The 22,728-nt window shown below is 34.6% G+C and overlaps 1 protein-coding gene across 3 annotated transcripts in view; it reads left to right on the forward strand.

Moving 5' to 3' along the window:
* RIMS2 (regulating synaptic membrane exocytosis 2) overlaps nucleotides 1-22,728 on the forward strand; it is a 355,739-nt gene that overhangs the window by 239,584 nt on the left and 93,427 nt on the right. For all 3 annotated transcript variants that reach the window (XM_079795974.1, XM_079795973.1, XM_079795972.1), the window contains one exon: nucleotides 11,724-11,824. In XM_079795974.1, the coding sequence (XP_079652100.1) occupies nucleotides 11,724-11,824 (101 nt within the window). The remainder of the gene's footprint in view (nucleotides 1-11,723; nucleotides 11,825-22,728) is intronic.

Genomic DNA, 22,728 nt, shown 5'->3' on the forward strand with positions numbered 1-22,728 from the left:
TTCTCTTCTAATATAACAAAAAATATTTTTTTTCTAGTTTATAAATCTGAGGATTTATAGGGCATTAAAGTTCAGAAGAGGAGAATGATTTAGGCTATAAATATTTTTCTGAAAATGCATTGAAGTATTGGTGACAGATAAGAGTTTTAAATAGTTAAGATTTGTAGTGGCCCTGGCCAGGTAGCTCAGTTGGTTAGAGCATCATCCCCATAGGTTGTGGGTTCAATCCTGTCAGAGCACATATGAGAACCAACCAATGAATGCATAAATAGGTGAAGCAATGAATTGATCTCTTTCTTTCTCTCTCTCCCTGCCGCCCCCTCCCCTCCAATTTCTCTCTCTAAAATCAATTAAAAGAAGATTTGTAGAGAGGTGAATGAATAAAGTGTAGCTCTGGGTGCTAGTTAAGTTATGATAAAAAGACATTTTTTAAATCTTTTGACTCTAAGGAAAGGGTACATATATTAAAAGTCAAGTTAGTAATCAAGTATCTATAAAGAAAACATTGTGGCCCTGGCCAGTATGCTAAGTGGTTAGAGTGCCTGTCTGCCCACTGAGGGACCCAGGGGATTTGATTCCAGGTCAAGGGCACTTACCTGAGTTGCAGGTTCAATCCCTGGCCCAGAGATGCGTGTGGGAGACAAGCAATTGATGTGCCTCTCCTACATTGATGTTTCTCTCTCTCTCCCACTCCCTCCCTCCCTTCCACTCTCTCTAAAAATTAATGGGAAAAATAACTTGGGTGAGGAGTAACAAAAAGAAGGAAAGAAAGGAAACATTTACATGAACAGGTTGTAATGAAAGATAAATTAGTTTCATATGAAAGAGGGTAAGTTAGCATGAATAATGCTACTTTAGGGATAATTTTCAAGAGAATTTACATTAGGTTGTAATTTAACTAAAGAGAAGGATGTTTATTTTTATCAGCCTGTATGAAGACTTGAGGGGATGGCATGCAGGATGTGAGAGTAAGGATGAGGAATGGAATTAATTGTGTGAAATGCACAGTTTAATGAAAAGCAAAACATTAATAAGTAAAAGTAATTGGATTAATTATGTAGCATAACTTATGGGGAAAATACAATTATAGGTGATAAGCAGAATGTGAAGGAGGTTGATGGCCAGTTCAGAGTAAAGGAATGAGAATCAGAAGGAATCTCTGAAAAGAATATTAACCCTTTGCACTCGCTTGCTTTTTTCTCTCGATTCCTTTATTCTAATGCTAACCGTGTCGAGTCACACTCGACATCCGAGTGCAAAGGGTTAAAGATTAAAAACAACCCTAATACAGTCTAAATTTGGGCTCATAGGGAAATAAGTTGAAGCATTACACACACACACACACACACACACACACACACACACACACACACACACAGTTGGCCATAGAGGAGATGTAACTTGAAAAGAAGGAAATGTTAAAAGGGAGGACACTGGAAAAAGAAAAATTTAAAGAGAGTGGAGTGTGGTGTGGTGGTGGTGGTGGTGGTGGTGGTGGTGGTGGTTTCTCTGTGGTCTGTGTGTGTATGTCTGTGTCTGTGAGAGACAGAAGAGAGATATTTCATGAAGAAATATTTCAGATGCTAAGTTTTGGAGGACAGACAACCTCAGACATTTATTTTATGACTTTGAATAAATTTTCTAATAAGTAATAATTGAGAAAATAAGTCCCATCACATACAGTTTTGCTGATTAAGTGACATAATCACAACACATGTAAAGCTCTTTTTAAGAACTCAATTGTGCAGGAGGATCTAATACTAAATTCTAGAACACAAGATTTTAACTGTACTTTTTAAAGCTTCGTTACATTTCATTTTCTATGCCTCATTCAATAAAATTCTAGTCCAAAAACATGACGGAAGAAAAAGGGAAAGCTAGCAGAATCTGCTCATCAGTGGGTATCTGGGCTGGCAGGCAGGGGAGGACTCCCAACTGAGCAGCTCGAGGAACATTTCAGGCTGACAGATACTCCGTCTCCTGATTGTGGTGAGGTTGCAGGACTGTATACATTTGCCAGATGTCATAGAACTTTGCCCCGAAGTACTGTGATTTTTGATTTATGCTAATTATGCCTTTATAAATCTGGCTTGAAAAATTATTGAAAATGCACAAAATTAAAATGAGCTGTTTTTATATATTACCCAAGTAGTCCTAAATATATGCCCAAACGTAGTTTGAATATCACTTTCTTTGGACTCTAGTGAAATTAGTCTATGAAATTTGCCTGTAACATCTCTTTTGAAGTGTTATTTAAAGAAAATGGCAGGGAGTTAACAGGGAAACAGCAGACAGCTATAAAGACTAACAGGTAACCTAAATATCTAAAATAGATTGTTAAGGTTTAGAACACAATTCAAAAGACTGTAGCTCATAACTGTGAGCCTCAAGGTAGTGGAACAGTTTTGTAAGTTTCATTTAATTTCATGTTTTACTTTGTGCACATATGAAGTTCAGTTTTCCTGCATTTGAATTCTATTTTCTCTTGTTCCCAATATGTCAGTTTCTAATGATCACAGTTGAAAATTCCTCAAAATTAATCAATTTGGAAATAAGTATCCCTCAACATTTGTGTGTCTTAATTGCATAGATAAGGTTAAGTTAGTTCACACTTTATTATTTATTTATTTTGTTAATCCTCACCCGAAGATATTTTTCCATTGATTTTTAGGGAGAGGGGAAGAGGGAGGGAAAGACAGAGAGAAACACTGATGTGAGAGAAGTACATCCATCGGTTGTCTCCTGCACAAACCCTGGCCAGGGCCCAGGCCAGGGAGGAACCTGCAACCAAGGTACTTGCCCTTGAACCCAGGATCCGTTGGTCCGCAGGCCGACACTTTATCCACTGAGCCAAACCGGCCAGGGCAAGGTTGTTTGCACTTTAAAAGCAAATGCTTCTGTTTGCTCCAGTACTAATATAGATATAATTTGGCACATAATTTATCATTTTTCACAAACTTATTTCCATACTTCTGCTCAATTTAACTTATTCCAATATTTGTTATTCTCTGTATTACGTCTGTTTTTAACAAATAATTTAACAACGTGTACTTTTTATTAAGTTCTAGTCCTCTCTAATAAAATGGTAATATGCAAATTAACCATCACTCCGCTACACAAGCCACGCCCACCAGCCAAGCCACGCCCACCAGCCAATCAGGGCGAATATGCAAATTAACCCCCATCCAAGATGGCTACAGCCAGAGAGAGCAAGGTTTCCCAGGTAACAGAGTAAGCCAAGCTTTCCATAGCCTTTGCAGGCCTAAGCCTCCACTCAAGCTACAAAGTTTCAATTATAGAAGGTAAACAAATTCAAACAAATGGCGGCAGAATGGAGCTTGAGAGAGCAGGCCAGGGTTGCCGGCGGCAACAGGGGAAGCAAAGCTTTCCGCACACCCTGGCCGGGCCCACCCGCTTAAGGCTACAAAGTTTCAATTGTAGAAGGTGAATTAACTGCCACAGAAATGGCTGCCAGAGCCCCAGGCTTGGCTCCGCTCCAGGCTACAAAGTTTCAATTGTAGAAGGAAAATAAATTCCAGATACCAGGGCCTCTGCTTGGGTTGCCAGGGGGCGTGGCCGGCCTGCAAACCACCACAGGCCCCTCGCTCAGGCCGCCCCACGCCCCAAGGGAACCCCCACCCTTATCTGTGACACCCTTCAGGGCAAACCAGCTGGCCCCCACCTGTGCACCAGGCCTCTATCCTATCTAATAAAAGAGTACTATACAGATTGATCATCACTGCAACACACAATATAGCTGCCCCCATGTGGTCAAAGATCCTGCCCCCATGTGGACACAAGATGGCCACTACAAGATGGCCAGCAGGGGAGGGCAGTTGGGAGGCACCCAGCCTGCAAGGGAGGGCAGTTGTGAGGGACCAGGCTTGCAAGGGAGGGCAGTTCAGAGGGACCAGGCTTGCAAGGGAGGGCAGTTGGAGGTGATCAACCCTGCAGGAGAGGGCAGTTAGGGGTGACCAGGCTGGCAGAGGAGGGAAGTTGGGGGCAAACAGGCTGGCAGGGGAGCAGTTAAGCATCAACCAGGCTGGCAGGCAGAAGCGGTTAGGGGCAATCAGGAAGGCAGGCAGGCAAGCAGTTGGAGCCAGCAGTCCTGGATTGTGAGAGGGATGTCCAACTGCCCGTTTAGGCCTTCGGACATCCCTCCAGGAGTCCCAGATTGGAGAGGGTACAGGCTGGGCTGAGGGACAACCCCCCGCCGTGCACGAATTTCGTGCACCGGGCTTCTAGTATATAATAAAGTTTTAGTGTAAAATACCAGAAAATTCATTATAGGAAAGTGATTGTGAAGAAATAATCTTAAAGTAACTATTTTTAAATATATATATATTTTATTGATTTTTTTACAGAGAGGAAGGGAAAGGGATAGAGAGTTAGAAACATCGATGAGAGAGAAGCATCGATCAGCTGCCTCCTGCACATCCCCTACTGGGGATGTGCCTGCAACCAAGGTACATGCCCTTGACCGGAATCGAACCTGGGACCCTTCAGTCCCCAGGCCGAAGTTCTATCCAGTGAGCAAAACCGGCTAGGGCTAAAGTAACTATTAAACAGTTTGTTGTGTAGTTTCTTAAGTTCCACATCTGAAAAAAACTAATATGGACAATCTTATAACATGCCAGGTTACTTTTTGTACTTAAGGTAAATTAAGTAATAAATGATTGCACATTTGCATTTTTAAAATTATTTAACATTTATTTTCAAAGCATTTTTTATTAAGTTATAACAAAAATATAAGGTTTTAAAACTAGATAATTTGTCATATTTCACATAAACATACATTTTGTGATTTTTTTTAAATAACACTTTTCTTTTCAATAAGATATAATCATTTTGGATATATTATAAGCTCTATCTTAACCCAAATAAAAAAACAATCGTGTTTATACTTACTTCCAATAACCAGTGATAAATGCTAACTCTGATGGATAAGCCTTAAATCTTTTCCATTCTATCTCTTTTCTTTGCATAGGCTATGTACATATATATTTTATGAATAGTTTTTTAAAGTATGCTTTATAAACAATAGTACTATGTAATTTAATCTGTTTTAGAATTATTTGCAATGTCTTTATTTTATGTAATTTCCATATGTGAATGTACATGCACACTACCCTCATCATTTTTCATGGTTGCATAGTATTCTGTAGATATACCGTAAGTGCAATTAACTAATCCCCTGTTATTGGACATTTAGAGTTTCTTTTCCTAAGCCTTCATTATTATCAAGCAATGGTACAATGAATGTATTGGTGTGTACATCTTTGCACACTGATTTATTTATTTAGGAAAGATCCTTGGGAGTAGAATTTCAGGTTAAAAAATATGACCACTGTAAAAGTCTCTTGATACACAGTACCGGATATATTGTATTTTAAAGTAATTTACTTTTTAGCTTTGTACATCAGGTACATGGGAGAACATGAATATAAATAACCATTAATTTTTTTGTCAAAAGCTAATATATGGCTGTCAATCTGAAAAATAACTTTTTACAGATATTAGGTATTGAAAAAATAAGATATTCAATAAAATCAAGGACAATATTTTCTTTTGAATTGCACTGCCTTTGAAAATAAAATTATAACATGACAAAATATTAGATTCACACTTATTTAATGAGTCATTCCAACAATTTCTATTCTTATTCCTCTGACTATGGAAAAACATCAATAAGTTGTTTTTATAGTCCACCCTACTGAATCTAGAAAATAAACATAGCCATGCGTCCTCCTGTGTAACTGTCACCTCTAAATGAGCCAATAGCAGCATACACTGATTTTACATTTTTCTTCATTGCATTTAATTTGGCACTCATCTAATTCATGAATACATGAATTTGGCCCTTTTAACTGTTCATTTGGAATATCCTATATCTGTCAATCTCATTATTATTGCCTGGAATCTTGTTTTGTTTTGTGCCTTTTCCACGTTGTTTGTATTTTCTTAGAAGAAAAGTTTGTAAAGTAAGATTCAATAAGGTAGGGGAGGGTGGAGGTTAGGGGGAGAGATCGACCAAAGGACTTGTATGCATGCTTATAAGCCTAACCAATCAATGGACACAGATACCAGGGGGGTGAGGGTATGAGTGGAGGGGGGGGGCGTTGGGATAAAGACACATATGTAATACCTTAATCAATAAAGAAAAAAATAAAATAAATAGGGGTGGGGAAGATTCAATAGGATAGTTAAATGTAATTTTTTCCTCTCCTCAATGGTTTGGCAAGAAATAGTTAATTTTTAAAATATGCTTCTACTATGTAAGTAGTATACTTTTATAGTTTCAGTCAGAAAAATGCTATAGATAATATTTTGTTTTATGTTCAGATTACATTTATTATAAATATGTTTTATGCAAATCAATTAGATTTGCTAAGGATACATTTTATAGTGCTATCAATTGTTTGAATAGTTCAACAAAAGTTTTTGTTGGAAATCCTTCATTATTAATTAAAACTTAATACTGCACAAATGATTTTAATTTTTAAATTTAACTGGAAAACAAATTTAATATATATCTTTTAAAAGGTTAAAATTTATAACAACTCCAATTATAAAATGCTAACATTTATTGATCATTTTACAATTTCTTGATATATTATTTTTAATTATAATAACATAAATTTGTTTTCTAACTTCAGATTGTTTAGAGGCACATCTTAGTTTTGTGAAGACAAATAACCAAAGAAAAGGGAATTACTGATAGTGTTATTTTCCTCAGAAACTCGCACGATAAATTTTTTTTTATCTTAGTTAAAGGAAGGCTTTTTCTTTAAGCTGACGCCACGCATTTACCTAGAGATAGAAAAGGATGGGCAGGGGAGGAGGGAGGATGTTTAAAACTCACTAAATTAGCTATGAAAATTTGGGGTACTAACTGATGTAGTTTCTAGATTTCAGTAAGATTCATAAGCTTAGACTTCCATGATGTCTGTGATTATAGGTTCACTCATATTTTTCTGAATTTTAGAGTTCTTTCTTGGAGCGTTGGTATTAGGTTTAAGAGATTTTTCTCTTGAGATCCCCAGATTTGAGCATTTCATTTAAGATCACAAGTGTCATCTTGTGATCACTACGGTTCAGCCTCATTGTGAAATTACTGCCAAATCTGTGTCCCCACTTCAAAGAATTCGGGGCATAAAGCTGCTTTGGGACCGCAGAAGCCGTATGTGTGTGTTGGTAAAGCAAACAAGACGAATTCTGTGTGAAGTGCACTGCACACCTCCCTGAAGGGGCACTGACCTTTGTGGCACACGTGAGACGTGAGACCTAAGCAGCCGCTGGCTCGCTGCTTGTTAATCGGCCCATTTCCTACTTCATGTCTGGACACAAAATTCACCTAGAACTAAATTTTTTAACTTGATTGTTTTAACATTATACGTATGACTTTAACTTTCTAGACACATTAAGTAGTCTATTTTTTTTAAGTTTAAAATAACCATTGATTGGTTTAAGCTTATTGACTTAAGAACAAGTAAAACTCTTAAATGGCTTATATATATATCAAAGTAAATAGATACAAAATATGTGATATGATTTTAGAAAACACATTAAATCAGAATCAACAAAATACTGGATTTTTAAAATTATGTGACATAGAATGGACCAGAGTTTCCAATTTGAGAAACACATTTTGAGAGATTTATGAATTTCAGCATATCTACATTTGATTTTTCTTTTTGTTATCGGCCTTAAAATATTTAGAGTGGAAAAAAACAAAGCCTTTTATAATTTAAATTAGCATTATTAGGAAAGCCAATCAGACAGCTTGAATATTATAATTTAATACACTTAAATAGATTATTTCCTCAACAAATAGACAGAAATATATGCAAACTTTTGTTGTAAATGTGTTTGTACAAGAAGTGTGACTGTCCCATTAACTTCTTAATCACTTCCTACCTAAAGACAAATATGCAAATTGACCATACCTTCGCTATGCCTACGATTGGCCAGGAGGCGCGGGGGGGCGGGACTCGGGGTGGCCGGGGTGGCCGATTGGGCCAGCAGAACGCTGAGCTCGCGTCACCAGCGGCGGCGCGAGCTCAGCGTCTGCACCATGGCTATGCTGCGGCACAGAAGGGGCCTCTGGGGCAGCGAGCTCACGTCCCGCCGCGGGCCATCAAAAGCGGGGGAGCTGGGTGCCTGTCCGCTCCGGCACCAGGCCTTTCAGAAGCCTTCGCCGCACCGGAGGCTTCTGAAAGGCCTGGTGCACCAGCAGACAGGCACCCAGCTCCCCCGCGATCGAAAGCGAAAGCGTGTAGGGGACCCTACACGTGCATGATTTAATCATGCACTGAGCCTCTAGTTTTAATTTTTAGCATGCTCAAATTAAATAAATCAAAGTACTAATATGTCTTTTGTAATAAATATAGTGTTATCACATATAAGAATGTGAATTTTAGAAATTCTTAGATAAACTTACCCTCTAAACTTGTAAGCCAGTACTTCCCACAATGTATTTTTGTCATTATTATAGCAAGATATTAACAGATACTAGGTGAGGGAGTAGATTCTGTGATCAAATGATTATTCTTTATTGTAGAATTTTTAAGACCTTTTGTATGCACATTTGCAGTGTAAATCTGAAAGATAGGATAGTAAACAAAAACCTGCTCTTTAACAATTTCACTTATTTTCCTTTTCTGTAAGTACAGCATTGGACATCCGAGTTGAAAGTTTAGAAATTATGTATTTTATTCCCCAGCCAGAGAATGAACAGCTCTTTTTCTTGCAATGATTTCTCTAAATTGCTTTTTCATTCCTCAGGGAAAGAAAAAAGAAGACTTAAGTTTGGTTGAAACCAAAATAATATTATTGAAAATATTATTTCTAGGTTATTTTTCCTTAGGAAAGAAGACCAGCAAAGAAAAATGAACTTGCTGGTGAAGAATTTTTTATGATGGATCTCGTTATCAATAGGATACATTCTTCTCCAAAGATATTATTGTTTGTGGAGTGTTTTCTTTATGAGAATAGGTTGATGACATGTAGAAAAGGAATGGAATGGAAAATGTCACCTGAGCCTAACAGGCATGTCGGGTTACTGTCCTAAGGATTAGCATCATAGGAGAATTTTAAGTTGTAAGTTATATGTATATTTACCCAAGTTTGCTGACTATATATTCTCTAAGGTGGTCCCTTGATATTTCATTGGTTAAGGCTCTAACATTATTTTTCCATTTAGGACCATCTATAGATGATGATTGAGTCCGGGGTTGAGAGATGTGTTTGAGATTGGAATTTAGTTGATAACACATTTAAAAGGTTAAGATGCAAACTCTATTTACAGATTAATATCTCTCATACCTCCCAGTTATCTGTTAAATGTAAGCCATAAGATCATCATAAAAACCTGATTCTACAAAATCTCTAAACCATTACTAAGCAATATTAAACCAATATACTTCAACACAGGGGTCCCACAAACTGTGGCCCACAGATCAAATCCAGCCTGCTACCTGTTTTGTAAATAAAGTTTCATTAGAGTACAGCCAAATTCATCTGTGTATGCATTGTCTGTAGCTGCCCTAATGTTACAGTGGCAGAGTTTTGACAGAAGTCATGTGGTATGCGAAGCCTAGGATATTTACTGTTTGGCCCTTTACAGAAAAACTTTGCTAGCTCCTTCCAGCATGCAATCATACTACCTAGTAATCAGAATCTAATGTAGCTTCATCAGAGGTTGATGTTCAGAAAATAGTCTAAATATTAGAAAAGACATATATTTGTATGTGTGTGTGTATGGATCTGTATGTATGTGTATGTACATATGTATATATAAAATGTATTTAAACTTTTGTCAATTGGTGCTATTCATATTTAAAATACTATTTTCAAACTATAATATCAAAATGAAACATTCTAAAAAAAACTTCCCAAATTCTCAATTTAGCTAATACTCTTTCAATATACATATTTTTTCGATGCCTGGATGGCATCCCTTGCTCTGGGGTAAATCTTACCTTATTTTTATCTTATATCTTGAGAATATCTCCTTAGGTACAAACAATTCTAAACTTGTATTTTAATCAATTAATAGATATGATACTTGACTATATTTCACATTCCTGTCATGGAGGCACTCAGTTGATTTTATGTGTCATTCAATTGATGTTAACATGATATGTATATTCCTATTTTATAATTTGACACATAGCATAATCAATTATCAAATTTTTATTAAAATGTAACTTAAAATGAACTGAGTGCCTCACTTTATTGAATAATTGATTTGAATTTGCTGTTATACTTAAAGGTCATATAATGTGAAGTCTTTATACATTACTTTAATATTTTCTTAGTCCTCTTTGAAACTTTTCCCCCTCATATTATTTAATTGATTTCTACTTAAAATTTGTTACTATCAAAAACTATCAGATATATAAATTTTTTAAGAATGAATATTAAAATGCCTACCTTTAAACAGGCATATTTTTATCCAGATATCTTTATTGCAATTTCAAGTTATGATCTTAAGCAAGGGGTATGTGTGAGTGTATTTACATTCCTACCTACACTCAGTGCATGTGCATTTACTTGACAACATTTTATTATAGTTACCAGCCTACTAAGCTATGATTATTTTTCCCAGTTTGAAAATTTGTAGTATACAATTGAGATTTTGTTTTTATTTGTTATTTTACTTGAGACATGGAATCTATAATAATAAAAGCATAATATGCTAATTAGACCTGACGTCCTTCTGGGCATCCTTCCAGATGTCCTTTCGAATGAAGCCACAGCGGGCTGGGGGCCGAGGCAGAGGCGGCAGAGGCTCCTGGCCATCATAGAGGCGGGGGCTGAGGCAGCCACCATCGCCGTGGTTGTGGCCGAGCCCTTTGAACGATTTTCGTGCATCGGGCCTCTAGTTTTCCTATAAAATGTCTTTAATAAAAATCACAAGTATACTTTTAAAGCACTTTCTTTATATTTGCTAAAATTTGCTAACAGAACTTAGTTCTTGTCCTAACCAAAGTTTTTAAAGACCCCCTGACTGATGTGTCTTGAGGTAGCAGCTATTATAGAGAGCATTAATCTCATTTTAATAAGCTTACCATCTCACTCTCTCACCTCCTTAGTTTTTTTTTTTCTTTTTCTGAAATGACTTCAGTAATACTCTGTGCCTTTACTGTCATGATTTCTTCTGAGTAGTATTATTCTAAGTGCTTCTTTCTTCATCCCAGTTCTTGAAAATTCAAGTTCAAAATATATTGATAACTGCATCCACATGTGTGCTAGGACAACCTGTTTTAAAAATGGGCTAATCTTATTAGCCCAATTGTAAAATTGTATTTGAAACCAATTAAACTTACAACTTTTCTCCAGTAAATAAATCAAGTGTTGATATATTATAATCCCAAGTTTTTATAATAGTATGATTGTCAAATTTATGTGTTGTCAAATATATACTCCTTGACCTACATGTACCAGAAAGTGTTTTTTATCTAGTGAAGATTTGTTTGTCTTTTGTTTAAATTCATTTACATTTTCTTCAGATTAAAATTATTTAATATATTTAATAATCATGCTTTTATTTGCAAAATTGCATACTTTAAATATATCTAAAAATGATACATTTAATTTGTATATATTACCTTGAATACAGTAATATATCAGCCTAGCATTTCTTCTTTTATATGTCCTGTAACTAGGGCTCACAAATAAGAACTGAACATTAATTTTATGGGTTTTTTTCTACTCGATAGGTGCTATGGATATAGAGGAGAGAAATCGCCAAATGAAAATTAACAAATACAAACAGGTAGCCGGATCAGATCCCAGACTGGAACAAGATTACCATTCAAAGGCAAGACATTTTTCTTTTTAAAAGTTGTAAAATAACCAATTAATCATATGAAACCATTAGATTCTCTTAAACAGCTGAATGCAGATCAGTCAGACATGAACATATAATTCAATAGCCCCATGATATTAAATGCTGAAATTTATTATGTATGTGTGTACTGACTTTTAGGTATAGAATTTGCCTTATATTTTAAAAAACCATTATATAATATAGAAGATAAAAGGAATGAAACTCATAGATGATCTGAAAAATAATTATTTTAGAATTTTTCATTTTATAAAACCTATAAAGGCTCTAACACCCTCAAAGTGTTTAAGAACTATTATCTTCTTATGGTTTTCCTACACACAAATAGAATTTTTTGATTTTATAGTATTTTAACTGAATCTGGTTTATAAATGAGGTATTAGAAAAAAATACATACTCATGAGGTGGTGTAAGAAGTTCAAAAGGTTTTTTAGCAAGAGTCTTTTTAAACTACTTTTTGGGAATAAGTTGAGGTGTGAGGTTTACCAAGGTAGTAAAAAAGTATTATTTCACTGCTCTTGCTCTTCATTGCCTTTATATTTTAAAGTTCATGATATTATTAATGGCCAAAGTCATGGAAAAACTTGTTCTAACGTACCTATTTAAGAGTTAATAAAGGAATGAAAATCACAAACCCTACTCATAACATTTAGTTATTATGTCTTCTATGATTTAGTAATGTAATCACTGCCATCATGTCATATTTGTGGTTTATCTATCTGTGTGATAGAGAAAAGCAGTTTGGATTTTTATATACTTAGGTATATTTTATCCTTACCTCCTAAACCTTCAGTTTCTCTCCATTATACTCCATTCTTTGGTAAAGTCAAGACTTAAGTAAACATATGTGCACATGTGATAAGTAGGAGTTTCTAGATTCTCCACTATATAACCTAGAAGAGGCAGAGATGCTTACATCAGCATCATCTTTCAAGCCACAATCTCTTCCCCAAATACGGACACAGTGAACATACGATAGTTCATCACAAAATTCTGGTGTGCTGGACATGGCACAACCTGAAGCCAAGGGAGGTAAACTTAAGACAAACAGAAATAGCCTTGCCTTTACTCACTGGGTTCTAAGCTTCTAGAAATGGTCCTCTAAAATGAAAGTGTGAATAACTTCAAATAGGTTCGGTGAATTTCACAGAAAATAGTTTTTTAATGGTATATTTCAGATACATCTCTAATGTTTTGAACTTGATATCAGAAGTGATAGCTATGCCTTCCCAGGTATTTTTTTTTATATTTCTGCCTTGGGCTATGCAGATAGACCTGATCTTATGTGGCCTCTGTTATGCTCTAACCTCTCATTGATTTCATATAATCCTAAGACCAAGGCATGAAGTCCTAATAAAATAGGATATTAAAACTTTCGTAAACATATCTTCAGATAACACAAATTTATTTTATTTGCTTGTTTATACCCCACTATACTTCAGGAGTGTAGATAATTTTTAAAAATACATATAATACTTTCAATAGTATTGTCCGTGAAGAAATGAGTATCAAGAGAAAATGAAGTCAAGACTAAACAAGGTAAATTAAAGTTTGTGAGCAAAATGCAATGTGAGATCTTAGATATCTGCTGTATGTGGAGCTTATACTTTGACCATGAGCTTCCTAACAAAAGCAGCAAAGGCAGAAAGAGAGACTGGGTTGGTTATATGATTTACATAGTTAAATGCAATAAAAACAAGTTCCTTAGAAGCAATCGCAATGGTAATTCCTGTGGATACATGGCAGGAATTTCTTACAGGAGCGTTGACTAAAGAATACTATAGGCATGACTCAAAATATTTTTCAGAAAAACAAGTTTTGATTCCATTCCAATTTATAAATAAATGAATGCCTGAGGCTTTGGACTTATATAACGTTGACACTATTTATTGCAGGCTAGACAAAGTGTAAGTCTTGGCAAAGGACTAATTATACTAAGCAATATAATTTCCTAAACACCCTCTATGGCCGTGGTTTTCAAATGGTTTTCCTGGAGAATCAGCATCCCCTGAGGACTTCCAGGATGTAATTCTCTATAATTATAGAGGGTTCTTCATCAGTCAAGAGCACATATAGATTTAGTTATTATTCATTTCCATACTAACAGTTCCTTAGATTAAAATTCTCAACAGCATTCTTTTCTTTTTAATTATGGATATTTAGCTTTATATTTTCATTCTTTTCTTCCTTATTTTGATAAGAAATGTCAATTAAAAGCTTGCTCTTGAGCTAAGTACTCTAATACATTATATCTAATTCTTGAAAAAAAATCATTTAACAGATGAGGGAACAAAGATATGGAAAGTTTATGGAATCTATCCAAATTTACATAGCCACTAAGTCACGGGAAGCATTATTTGTAGCTAACCTGCTTTAAATGTGAGATATCCGAGGTGGCCTCCGAAGCCTGAGACATGTGGAGCACATGCCGTGCTCCTGAGCCGTGTTCCTGAAATGCCAGTGAAGCTGTCAAGGAGCGTTGATGTGATGTCATCAAGCGTTAGCCAAGTTCCTTTTTTAACTACACCCTGCACATTTTACATGGCATTGCCTCCCTGCAGTTTGCAAGCTTCTGCACTGATAGTTTGTAAGCAGCGCTCACTAATCTTCTAAAAATCTCTTTAATAACTCACCATGAAAGCATCTGTAGAGAAATGCCTATTGTTACTGTTGTCCTAAGAATATTTTAAGTATATGAGAAAATGAAAAGCGGAGCGTCTATATTTAATAAGAGCAGCAAAAGGCATTTGCAGATATGATTCCTGTTTAATCAGTGGATGATTTCTTGGGGTTTTCCCCCCTCAAAACAGAATTTAACTGTGTAGGCAATGCACCCTTTCATGTCTATTGCATTCTCCTTATCTATTCTACTCTTGGCAGATGTTCAAAGATCAACTTTTATTTTTTCTATAAAACCAACATTCTCTGCTCTTCAGTGGTTCAGAAAAATGGAATTTGTTTGTTAAATTTAACAGAGGACATTATAATTCAGCATAGACCAACTACCCTTCTGGGAGTTACATAATGATTAATTAATATAATTAGCAATAATTGAAAATCAAACCATGTAGATAGTATATCTGCAAATTGATATGGGGAATTTGATCATTTTATTTAAATATGATTTTTACTTTTTACATTAGCCATATTTAATATTTTAAAATTATCCCAGAATGTATTTTTAAAAGGGCAGTCCATAACATTTCAACAGAGACTGCTATACAGTTCATTGGTACAGTATTTATTTGGAACTCAAAGCCTATTTCTCTGTAGAACCCATGCCCTATATAAAATGGTAATAATATTCCCACAAAATCATCACAGAAATATCTTACCCCAATCATAGCACTTAGATTATTATTTTTCTGAGTTCTTATTTACCTCTCTAGAATTAAGTAATATAGCCCTAAATTGCTTAGAAGTTTTCAAAGTGGACCATAAGTCCATACTAATTCATTCAACCCATAACCTAATATATTGAGTTACTGCTGTGGGATCAGACAACAATGTAGCAAAAGGAAGGACAGGTGCATACCTCATCCTAGGCACTGTCACCTTTTCACCCAGGCTTTCTGTCTTTTGAGGGCCTATTCCCCAATTTCAGAGGCATGTTAGAAGGAAAGCAATCAAACTAATTTACATTAAGATATGCATAAAACAACACACAAATAGTTTCATGTTTTTTTAAAAAAAACACATCCTGTAAATAGAAATAAAACTCACATGATTGAATTGTAGGCCATATCAATATACAAAAAATTTAAACAGGTAAAGACAAAGTGTTTTTGGCAAGTAGATAGCCACTGTTAACTTAGCTGTCCCCTTTATTAGAGCTTAGTCTCCTCTCAACACTGAGAATACACATTAAATGCCAACCTTATGTGCTTTAAATTGACTTTCAAAACACAGCCAATAGGGACATCAGAGAGGGGAGAGAAGATGGAGACAGGTTGGGGCTCATTAGGAGTGGCTGTTTGTACTTTAGACTCCAGTATCATCCAAGTGTCCCAGCAGTACATAAAAGTGGAGCTTAGAGTCAAGCAAACTCCACCTGAGGACTTTACATAGGTTTTTAAAATCTATTAAACAAGACTTTGAGATTTATTTCATAGGGCAATGATTAGGATGAGATGAGATTATGTATATCAATGGTTTAGCATTTAGTAGAATGCTCAATAAATGGTGTAGCTAATATTTGTAATTATTATTATTTTATAATAACATCAAATAGGCACCAGAAATAAATAAGATGAGGTCAAAAGAAATGGTAAAGAAATAATTGAACTAATAAAAAGGATTTCAGTGTAACTCAATTATTATTGAATGTTTCCTTTAGTCTCAAAAAGATTCTAGCAACGTAGATCTAAAAGGAAAAATCAAATTTAAGGGGAAAGAATTTGTGAATCTGCGAGGGATATGGAGATTTTAAAAAATAAAAGGAGAGTGGAACATAATGTGTGATGAGAAATTACAAACTAAATTACTGAAATTGAGTAATTATGGTATTGGGGTTGATATTAAACATGTCTGGCCCTTGGGAAGTGGTTAACCGGTACACATGTGGGTATGGGGATTTAACAAGAAATGCAGTACTCCTTAATAGCGGGGACATAAACCGATCTGAAAACCAAAAGATTAAATTTATATAAAACAAATTTTAAAATGTAGATTATACAAATTTCTAAGAAGACACACGAAAATACAGGCATTTATAGAAGTGAAGAAATGAAAGATATGCCATAATTTTATAGCAGTGATTGAAATAAAATGTTAGAGAGAAAAAAAACATTTGCCTAAGTAGCAAAGTTGAGTTGCTGGTAGCATATGACACCTTCCTATAACGTTCTGGGTGAGCTGGGCTAGTGCCGCTGGAGAGAAATCTGCTGCAGCCTCAGTTCTCAAGCTGCCAAGAGACCCTGATATTCCCATAAAACAGACACCACGGTGCCAGCGTTAGACCGGACCATCTGATGAACAGAATAGGAGAATTCTCATAGGAGTGAGCTCCGTAACCCAGGTCCTCCAGGAATAGCTTAAGATGTCCCTTAGAAGTAATGAAGCATCATTTTTTTGGAATAGGTTGTCTACTGTTTCATGAACAGAGGAAGGATTCAGATTTTCAAAAAATTCCTGCTAGACTTAGTCTAGCCAGGTATCCAGCAGAAAGGTTTCAGTTTTTTAAAATAAGAATTAAGATCACCTACTCATAGTTTTCAGCCCAAACCAGGTCAAGAAACCTTACCAATTAATCTTAGTGGCCGAACCAGGATTTCTAAGCTTCAGTTCTACTTTGTAAAATTTTTCTACTGTTGTGTTTATTTCTGCACAACCCTGCAATCAGAGAGCTTCATGTTCTGTAGCAAAATCTCAGGAGAACCCAGCCTCCATGCCTTTAATTCGTCGCCTGATGTGTACTTTTTTACATCATTCCAAGGTTGTTCCTTTACCAAGTGTGTTTATGAAGAGAAATAAAACTAGATTTTAAAATCTAGATAATTAAACTATTAAGAGTTACAGTAATTCTAGAAGTGCAAGAGATATTAGTGCTAATCTTTATCATGACCTGATTTTAAAATCTTTAGTCTCACCTACAAAATCGACAAGTGCTAATTAAAAGCGAGTCATGGATTGAATGAAAACTAGGTATGGTCATATTTTAAAAGACTTTATATCCTATTTTCTCTCTTCTGTGGTTTTTTTCTTATTCATGTTTGTCAAAGTAGATTTCTTATTCATTAAAATTCACAAAACTAGAATTAAAAAGTAACTAAAAATTTTCCATATGAATTTATATAATTTCTTGATTTATCTTTGAGATAACGAAAGGGAGGGATGATCAATATATCAAGGGAGGAGTAGCTGTTGCAAGTTTAACTTCTTGCTATTGGTGGGCATTACTGTAACCATAACAGCAACCACATTCACAGCACAGCTTCTAAAATCTACGTGACAGTAAGAGATATAGAGGCAGTTTTGTTCATTACCCTTCAGCTTATTTTCAGTGATTATGACTGCAGAGTAGTGTTAAAAGTGTGGACTCCAGCACCAACTGCCAGGGTTCAAATCTTACCTCTGTGACTATTTATATGACCTTGGGCAAGTTAATTAACATCTTTGTGCCTAGATTTCTTATTCTATCAGACATGGTGATCCTAGTACCTACCTCATAGGATTGTTTTCAAGGTTAAATCCATTTATATATATACATATATGTATAACTCTTAATCAGAGTTTGGAATATAATAAGGAATAATTAAATGTTAGCTATAAGATGATGATGATGATGATGATGATGATGATGATGATGATGAGAAAAGAAAAATTGTTAAATTGTTTCCAACAGATAACACACTCACACCAAAGCCCTTGGAGGTTCAGGCCTATATTTTTTTCCATCAATAATCTATTAGATGTTGAAGGTAATCCTAAAAATATGTGGGTAGAAAGAGAAGAAAAGTAAAAATTAATGATAATTTTAAGACTAAAAATTTATTTGAGTTATCTTATTTCTATCAGTTTAGTCAACTTTTTATCTACCCCAAGTAATTATGCTTACCATTTCTACTCTCTAGCAAGCTGATAGTACTTCAACTTTAATTTAAAGAAAGAGAGAGAATTATATTTACACGTAATTTACACACACACACACAAACACACACACACACACACCCTAAAGCTTTGAGCCAAAGGAGAATTTCTTTCCTCCATATTTTAGCTGATGGAAGCAACAACTATTCACTTCCTTTTTGTCTCATAATAATACAAATATACCTTGCTTTATGTTAAAGATCTACAGTTAAAATAATATTCATGGAATTTTAAAAATTTTAGAGTTTTATATGAGATTAATCTTTGAATTTAAAAGATTCTAACTTCAGGGTTGTTGTTTTTTTTACCCTTAATATTTTGTGTTAGTTTGCTAGAGCTGCCATAACAAAATGCCACAGACTGGGTAGCTAAAACAATGAAAACGAATTTTCTTGCAGTTCTATAGAGGCTAGAAATCCAAGATCAAAGTGTTGACTGGTTTGGTTTCTTCTGAGACCGCCTTGGTTTGCAGATGGCCACCTTCTGGCTGTATCCTCACATGGTCATCCTTTTGTGTGTCTGTGTCCTAATTTCCTTTTCTTCTAAGGACACCAGTCCTATTGGATTAGTGCCCACCCACATGACCTGCTTTTACCATGTCTCCAAATACAGTCACACTCTGAAGCTAGGACTACAACCTATGAATTTGGGGGTACATAGTTTACCCATAACATATCTCTACAAAGTAATGAATGGTATTTTAAATATTCACTTTCATACATTATGAAAGCATATTTGATTATAATATGAATATTGATTCTTCGGTAAATACATTATTTCAAACTTTTTGATTTCTTAAAATCTTTTTATTTCTCTCTTGATTTTTCCAACTACATTTTTCTCGCGTCCTAGCAGATGGAATATATTTAGTTTTGTGTTTGCAAGTTTAATTTTAAAATTATTTTTCTTAATTTGAAATATGGTTTTCTTATTCTTAATTTTATGGGGACATTTAAGCATTGGTCATTTTTCTTTACACATCACACCAGGAAATATAGAAAAGATTTTTATTAATGATTAAGAAGTCATTTGAGATGACTAAGGCAACACCTTATGTGTTAAAGACACTATAAAATTGCAGGAGAATTTTTAATTTCTTTTTTAGTAAATATAATGTTTCTAAACATTGACAAAGGAAAGAATTTTAAAGAAGTTGCATTCAGCCATCTGCTGGTAAAAGGGTCAGTCTATGGACAATAGCTGCTGTTGACAAGAGCAATAATTTTTTGCTATATATTGCCTAAGGACACACAGAGGAAACAATTTTACTTTACCTCCAGCAAAAAAGAAGTTGATGCATTGATCTTTGCTTTCATCACCCTCCAGAGTTTCTGGTTGCTAACAACTAGGATACCCTGCAGGGGATACAAGAGATGAATGTTATTGGTCACCAAGAGGAGCGAGATATTGCTTTATAGAATCAAGTAGGATATGGAAAATAAGGAAGGAAAAAATGTGATAAATAGGGCAGAAACATGCTCTTCTAACTCAAATGCCATATAATCTAAAAAGATTAAGTATAGACAAAAAAAATTACAAGTATAAAAATATTGAAAATAACAAGAATGTGAAAACTTACAGACCTTCCGAACCCGTGGCACTTATCACCTCCTAAAATACATATATTTCATCTTATATGGTAATTATTTGCTTATTTCTTGTCTTTTGGGTTAAAGTATGTACTTTTTGAGAATAGGGACTGTATTTTATTCATATTTGTCATCTCTCCAAGCATTTTGCTTAAAGGTTTAGAGCAGGTGAATATTAAACATTTTTGTACCAAGGTAAGAACAAGATAGGAACTTCAGGAGAAAGTTTACGTAGGTTGTTGCATGAGTCAAAAACAGATTTTCTAATGGGCATATGATTAGGTTTCTGTCTAGAGTTAATCACAATCGAGAGAATGCTGAGAAATGGAGGATGTGGGTTCTAATTCTGATTCTACCACTTAGGGGATAAGACTTTGGATAAATTTCCCAGTAGTTCTTCCCAGCCCACCTTTTTTCTGTGTACAAATTGAGGGAACCCTGTGATCTATAAAGTGCTGTGGAAATATATGGTTCTTTGGAGACTGCTTTGAAAAACATCACTATTCACACTTTGGTTTTAGGCAATCTCATCATTAATTAAGCAACTCATTTAACCTCATAGCATTGTCTTTAAAATTAGGTTTGAGCTAGTTTTTTTTGTATTTCATTTCCTTCATCTAATGTTGTTTCATCAATTGATTCAATAATCTCTGATCAGTGTCAGGCTCTCTACTAGATGTATTCTCACAGGTGATTGAACTATACATTTTAAAATGAACTTCTGGCTTAATAATTATGATTTAGAGAATAAATTTATATATATGTTTTTGCCTATTACTTTACATGAAATAATTGGTAGCTAAATTTGAATCAATACTTAAATCAAGACCTTTAATCATTTAATGCACTTAATCAACTAGAACAGTGTGGAGCCATCTACATTGATAATTTCTATTTAATTTGGTTAATTATAACTTGAACATATCTACAGTTTATTATATGATAGCTTTGTTCATGAGCACAAAATTTTGTTGTAATTTCTCTTCAGTTGGAAAGAAAACAGAGACTATTTATTGGCAAAATAAATTCACTAATGTTTTCCTAAACATGGAATTTTGATTATTTCTATTTTATAAGTTTTGAAGATGGTAAAATGATACTCCAATCTGGAAATAGTATAGCTAATCTTGAAATATATCTCATATGAGAGAAGGAACTGTTGGCTGGTGATAACTTCAGGAAGTAGAAATATTGTGTGTATGGAATTCGGGTATGGAACTCACCCTACTACATGGAGGTGCCCAGTAATGGTAGTTATTTTTCTTGATTATAACATGTGAGGTAGGGGTAATAAAAAAGCCCAAACCTGACAGCTGAATTCCATTCTGATGGATGAACTAAAACTCACCAGCTCTGTACAACTCCCTGAGTAACAAAGAAATGGCTATGATTTATTATTGGCCTTTTCAAATCATTTTCACGACTAGGAATACTCACAGTGAGGCTAACAGTCTTCAGGGTCCAGTCATATAAGAACATGTTCCTTTCTAAGCCCACTTCCATTTTCTCCCAACACCAAAAATAAATAAATAAAGGATTACCTGAATTTTGAATTGAATGTAAAAAGGTTAGTTTATATGATATTGGGTTTTTTTTAAATCATTTTAAAGTTTCACTTGTTTAAAATCTGTCCAACTACTGCTCTAGTGGTATTGTAGTGTTATTTTCATGCTGTTTTTATATTCTGATTATACATGCCTTTTTAGATAGAAATTTCAAAATTCCAGAAAAGGAATAAAATATTTATTTTAAAGTATATATGTAAAAAAGAAAACAATATATGACTATTTTAAAAAGAAATCACTTAGATTCTAAATATGCTTGTCTAGTATCCCATTAAAAGTGAAATTTTTAAATGAAAAAAAAATAGACTTTTATACTAACAAGTTGTATAATTTTAGTCAATTCATTTAACTTTGTTGGCTTTTAATTTTATCAATAAAATGAGGAAACCAATGCGATATCACTTTTACCTTTAAGATATTGTGATTTATTTATTTTAATGACTCAGTGGTGAGCAAATAACTAAAAGTATGTTTCAGCACCAAATAACTTTGCTGGGCTTTTTTAAAGAAAGGTAGTTATATGAATCCTCTTTCGTATATCTGAATATATTTTGCAATCTCAGGGCACATTTAGTAACTTGCTCTTTTCTGCAACTCAGAACTGCATACCTGGGGTGTCTCTGACGCTGATCAACTATAATTCTAGATTCTGGTTCTGAAACATTAAAATAAAAAAATTGCCAGAGAAATAATCAAATGAATAACAGTAAAACAAAGAACTGAGAGAATGAGGAAGGAATAAAATGGGAGAAATGAAAAAATAAAGAAGAGAGGATGAAAAGAAAGGAAGGAGGGAGAGAGGAAGAAAGGTATAATTTTTCCAATCTAGGAATTCATAATCAAATTAGAGACACACATACATAAGTAGTGCTCATACAAAATAGGCTTTGTAAGTGATATAAAAAAAAGTAATCCCTGCAAAGGAAGAATAAGAAGTATTCATTTGTTTGGAGAATTCTATGACTACATTGCAGAATAATAGGTGAGGTGAGGGACATATCCAGCAGTGGGGAGATCTTTAGCAAAGTTATGGAAGTATATGATGAGCACAAGCCATGCTTAAGGAGCAGCTAGCTAGCGGTTCCTTTGAATGGAAATATAGAGCAAACTGGGATACATATTAGGAGAAAACATT

Source organism: Cnephaeus nilssonii, assembly GCF_951640355.1.
Source record: "Cnephaeus nilssonii genome assembly, chromosome: 18".
Taxonomy (NCBI): domain Eukaryota; kingdom Metazoa; phylum Chordata; class Mammalia; order Chiroptera; family Vespertilionidae; genus Cnephaeus; species Cnephaeus nilssonii.